The sequence below is a fragment of the Bos indicus genome, chromosome 14 (assembly GCF_029378745.1).
Source record: "Bos indicus isolate NIAB-ARS_2022 breed Sahiwal x Tharparkar chromosome 14, NIAB-ARS_B.indTharparkar_mat_pri_1.0, whole genome shotgun sequence".
Classification (NCBI taxonomy): domain Eukaryota; kingdom Metazoa; phylum Chordata; class Mammalia; order Artiodactyla; family Bovidae; genus Bos; species Bos indicus.
The window spans coordinates 39,163,949-39,169,948 of NC_091773.1; the positions used below are offsets into that span (position 1 = coordinate 39,163,949).

The window sequence follows — 6,000 nt, forward strand, 5'->3', positions numbered from 1 at the left end:
AGGATGAGAGGGCTGGATGGCATCACGGACTCTATGGACGTGAGTTTGGGTGAACTCCGGGAGTTAGTGATGGACAGGGAGGCCTGGTGTGCTGTGATTCATGGGGTCGCAAAGAGTCAGACATGACTGAGCGACTGAACGGAACTGAAGGGATTGATAGTAGATGATCTGATATTATTGCAGATATAACACATTATCTTTTTACAAGTCAACTCAGAGATTTAAAAAATCTTGACAAGAAAAAATATCAAGAATTAATTGCTCCTGAATTTATACTAATTTAAATTGAGTTTTGATCTACTGCCTCTAAACACTAAACCAGCTGTGTCACAGATTCCTTAAGTTATTGTGATATCATTATGCATACCTGTATTGCCTGCAGAATCTACGATAGCCCTTAGTAACTAGCTGCAGTGTTGTTTTATCCCAAAGTTCAATGCAATGTGACCATAATTTAGTGAGTACCATCTAACTGCTCCCTAGTGGTAGGGAGAGTAGAAACCACAAAAATGCCTGCTATCACTGCTGTCCTTCAGATGCAATAGATATATGTGTAAATAATGTCTGTAACACAAAGTTCTTTGAGTGTATGACAGAGCAGAAATGAAATTGTTAGAAAAAATACAAATGTACAATATAGTACATTTAATCTGTGGGTCCCCATGTAATTTAAAGACATTAATTTGGGACCATTCTATCTTTCCTTGAAGTACAGTTGACTTACAGTAGTATCTTGTTTCAGGTATACAATGTAATGATCCAGATTTAGAGGTTATACTTCATTTAAAGTTATTATAAAATATTTCTTATATTCCCTGTATTGTAAATTACATCCTATATCTTGTTTATTTTCTACCATATCATTTGTGCCTCTCATTCTCCTTTCCATGGCTTTCTCTCCCTCTCCCCCTCTTCTCACTGGTAGTGACTGGTTTGTTCTCTGTTTCTGCTTTATTATATTTATTTATTATTTGAATTTAACATATAAGTGAAAATATACAGTATTTGTCTCTCTGTTTAACTTATTTCACTAAGGGTAATATCCTGCAGATCCAGCCATGTTATTTCAAATGGCAAAATTTCATTCATGGCTGAGTAATATTCATATGTGTGTGTGTATGTGTGTGTGTATGTATCATGTCTTCTTTATCCATTCCTCTGTTGATGGACACTTGGTGGCTTCCATATCTTGGCTATTGTAAATAAAGCTGCTATGAACATTGAGGTGCATGTATCTTTCCAAATTAGTGTTTTTGTTTTCTTCAAATATATGCTCAGAAGTGGAATTGCTGGATACTGTGGTAGTTCTAGTTTTTATTAGTTGAGGAACTTCCATACTGGGACCGTCTTGCAAAGCACATGTTACCATGTTCATTTAATTAACAGTCAAGAACAGAGAGAGGCAAACCCAATACCATACCAAAGAGTCTATGAAGTTGTTTCTCTTAGAAATCAGTTATTTATAAACTTGGAAAATAAAACTCATTAACAAAACATTGAACGCTGTAGCTAACAACTTGCAAGAAAGTTTAACAATTTTGCTGGTGGTTAAATCCTTTACTTTTTAAATGCTAGTTTTCTAGTATTTTAAAAGCATACTTGCTGACCCTAATCTTTTTAGAATCACATCATCACACTTTTCATTTTTATTTTCCCTCTTCCAGCACACTATTTAAGAGATTCATTTGTAAAGGAAAACTTTGCTTTGCTTATGGTCATTTGAAACAGTTTATATTTGACACAAAGCAAAGCATTACACTCAAGCACACGTAAAAATTAAAGTTTATGCATATTTCCTTGGTCTTTTACAGCAGGCTACTGCAGTATTAGATCCATCCTAAATATCCAGAAATAATTTTTGAGGCAAGTTTGGTAAATTTTTTGTCACTTGAATTGTATCTAAAAATATTGTTTTTGAGTCATTGCTAATTCCCATGTGATAATATATTAAAGAAAACTAGGCAAAAAGGGGCTGTTCTTTTTTGTATTTTTGAAAACTATTCCAGAAAAAAAATCAATAAAGTCTGCAATATCTTAGTCTGATCATCAAACATTTTCTATTTATTCTGGGTTATTCATGGGTTAATAATAAATGTGAATACTAAAATATTTCAAGTTTTAAAAATTGTAGAATGGCTCCTGGACTACTTTGTAATATGGTTAAAATTTGCCAATAGAAATACTATCATAGACAATGAAATATTCAAACTATAACTGATTTTTTAAATTACTCAGTGTTCTTTGTATTGATGGGTAAGGAACAGCTAAGTATCATTGTAACAATAATTTTGAAGTGACAAAGTCAGTATTTTTCAGATGCTTTTAACTACAAGAGCTTCCCTGGTGGCTCGGTAGTAAAGAACCCGCCTGGGTCAGGAAGATCCCCTGGAGAAGGAAATGGCAACCCACTCCAGTGTGCTTGCCTGGGAAATGCCTTGAAAAGAGGAGCCTGGCAGCCTACAGTCCATGGAGGGTCTCACAAGAGTCAAATGTGACTTAATGACTAAGCAACAACAACATAGATTTCAAAGCACTTAAGAGTTACCTTACCTTGTTATTATTTTTGTTAATGTCATCTAATGTTTGAGTTGGCTTTCCTGGTGGCTCACACAGTAAAGAATCTACCTGCCAATGCAGGAGACATACATAGTTCAGTCCCTGGGTTGGGGAGATCCCCTGGAAAAGGAAATGGCAACCCACTCCAATATCCTTGCCTGGACAATCCCATGGACAGAGGAACTTGGTGAGCTATAGTCCATGGGGTCACAAAGAGTCAGACACACCTAAGCGACTAAACAACAACGTTTGAGTTAGTGAAATCTAAACCAAATATGTTTTATATTATGTGTTTTTTGATTGCAAATATTGTAAAACTTGAATTGTGAGACTTGGAAAAAATTTTCTGTTAATTATTTTCATTAAAAATTTTTTTCTGCTGAGTTTATGAGAGAATTGAATGCCCATAAATGCTATTATATAAAAGCAGATGATATCTTAAAGTGACTATCAACATTTTAAAGTATGACTTAGTTTAATGCTAATAGGGGAGTACATCTCCAGTAGTATGTCAGTGACCTGATTATGTATTATAAGCACTACTTATATATGATCTTTTAAAAACATATATAAAATAAAGTAATGCATATTGGTGTCATGTAAAACTTAATGAGATGGGCCAGGGTAACTGCCAGCATCACATACAATTCTCTGTTTCTTTTTTAGCAACTCCTGAAACCCCACTTCCTTCTCCACCTCAAGGCTCTGGACAAGAACCATACAAAATAGCTGCAAATCAAGCTTCAGTCATTTCACACCAGTCTCTTTCCAAACAAAAGCAATTGTGAGAGTATGTTTACTTTTGAATGGCACTGTATAAATGTGAAAAGTTGTTGGTCTTAAAATATCTCAGGATAGCACTTTTGGCAGACTCTTGGCCAAGGCTTCTTCATGGTGCTGTTATAAAGACAGTATCCTGTTTTCTTGTTTATATGTTCATTTTGTTTGTTGTTGCTATTGTTTAAAACCTTTCGATGCAACCAATGTATCACTGAGTTTCAATGTGTTTGTATAGTATAAACCTGTACTGTGCCTGAACCAGCTGAATCTCATGTACTACTTTCCTGTGTTGTCTTATTATTAATTTAAATCTGTAAATAATTGCTTTATGGTGATGTGATGAAGAACTAAATGTTCTTCTTTGAGAACAGTAGATCAGAAATCCCAGATTAATATTAAATGAGCCAAGTTCTTTTTTTTTTTAAATAAGTTTTAAACTTGCAGATTCGAAAATTAAAGCAGTTGCTGTAGAATAGGGTATATTTCTTTGAAGAATCACTTACAAGCATCTTTTTGGCCCATAGTTAAATATGCCTATAAAAGATAAGAAAATTATAAATAGGCATTCCAAAGATGACTGGGTATTCCTTGAAATCTGCCTATATTTGAAGATGTATGTTAAATAAAACGTTAGCTTTATCAGTTAGGATACAGGCTAAATTGTATTAAAGAAACCCTTAAAAAGAGGCTCAAGCAAGACAGGCATTTATTTCCCTCTCAGAAAACAAATCTAGAAGTAGCCATTCTTTGACTAGAACTTAGCACATGCCCACATCTGGTTCTCAGGGACACTGGGAGTGTAGTCTTTAGACAGAAAGCCTCGTGCCAACAAAACTGTCCATCCCTGGGATTCTGATATCAGGAGACAAATTAGCCATCTGTCACCCACATATTGTCTCATTTAGCCCTCCTGTAAAAGAGGTATTATTATTTTTTTCTTATAAATTAAGAAACCTTTAGCTTAGAGGATTTAAATAACATAACCAAAGATCATTAAACCTAAAGAGGAGGAAAGCCGCACTCTAGCCCAGGTCTAATGGACTTTAAGGAGGATAAATTTTTGGTATGAAAATGTGAGCTTCTTACTGTGCTTTTTAAATAAATGCAATTGAGTGATAATTGGATATTATCCATCGTGTTACCTGTTAACACATATTTACATATAAATGAGTGTAAATTTGTTGCAACATGAATAAGAAACCACTTTTGTATCTTTAATGAATCTTCTAACTTTAATGAGTCTTCTTCCTAAAATAAAAAGATTTTAAAAACTTTTGAACAAAGAAAATAAAATGTATAGCAGGTAGATTATGATGAAAGTGCAGACAAATTAAAAATCACTGACAGCATAGTTTCAAAAATCCAGTGGACTGAGGAATATAGTTCTTTGGAGCTCCAAATTATTTGATATTATCTAAAGCTGGAGCTTATTTTAAAACAATTAACAGTCTGCCTCAAAAAACAGTGATGTCTCTCTTTCTCTCTCTCTCTCTGTCAAATAAATATACACACTGTGTTTGCTGAAGCAGAGAAAAACTGGTTTAGTACTTATTAATGATATAAAAAGGGTTCCCCACGCTGCAAGAGACTGAATTAAATGATCTTCACAGAACTTTTCAAAATTTCTAAGATTTTGATTTCATAGCCCCCACTTACCCTACAAATAAAAAGCTTTTGTTAACTCTAACTTCTTAACTCTTAAAATGGAAAAATGATTACTTAGAAGCTAGCATTGATTTAATAGAATCAATAAAATCCCTTTAACAGCTGGTACCTGGAAACTGTAAAATATATCTTTGAGAGAGAGAACAGAAAAAAAATTTAACTCATTTTTAAAAAGATTTATGCTAGTATCTCTAGTTCACAAATAAGAATGCTTTTGATTTTTTAAGATGGAAATACGTCTTTTAGTTTTCTGTTATGCTCTTAAAGATACTAAAAAAAAAAAAAAAAACCTTTAAAATATAAAACATATAATTCATTTTTAGTGACACTTCTAACTTATCTACATCTATTTACTAAAACAGTCATGTTTTAGAAATTATTGCTAGCAAATTTGTTTTAATAACCATGGTCAGGGAATGTGTAATATAATATTTTTGTATACTTAACTGCCAAGAACGCTGGACAAAGAGGAACTGAAGTTTTCAGCATATCTTCAATATATTGATAAGGGAAGTTATTGCTTTTATATAACACAAAAACACTTATGTAACACTTTTTTTCAGGTAATAAAAAAATAATTTATTGTGAAATAATGATTCATTTTATAAATGTACAATTATTTTTATAAATTTCATTGTTTAAAATCAAAAATTGTTAGATTTTTTATTGATAAATTATAATGAGATTAAAATATTTCTAAGCTGTGATACCATGTTGTTTCACTGAACTTTCTAAATAAAAATTGAGAGAAAAAAAAAATATAGTGTGGTCCTTCATTATTGTTCAAAAATGATTTCATAATTTGAGAGATACTGATAATGTCTTTTATATGGTCACTTAATTAAATTCACATAGAGTTTACAAATACTGGTCTTTAGAGTCTAGAGCAAAATTGACTAGCACATCTTCAAATAATCATAGAGTTAGACACTGATTGAAGGGGGAGCTTCTCATTTGCACTTTAATTATATAGTTTTGCTTGAAATTTTTGTCACAATA

The 6,000-nt window shown here is 32.6% G+C and overlaps 1 protein-coding gene across 3 annotated transcripts in view; it reads left to right on the forward strand.

The window, feature by feature from the left end:
• The window catches only part of HNF4G (hepatocyte nuclear factor 4 gamma), a 133,482-nt gene extending 127,774 nt beyond the window's left edge, over nucleotides 1-5,708 (forward strand). For all 3 annotated transcript variants that reach the window (XM_019974067.2, XM_070802731.1, XM_019974068.2), the window contains one exon: nucleotides 3,223-5,708. In XM_019974067.2, coding sequence (XP_019829626.2) covers nucleotides 3,223-3,344 — 122 coding nt within the window. In that variant the 3' untranslated portion in view covers nucleotides 3,345-5,708. The remainder of the gene's footprint in view (nucleotides 1-3,222) is intronic.
• Nucleotides 5,709-6,000: the final 292 nt, after the last annotated feature.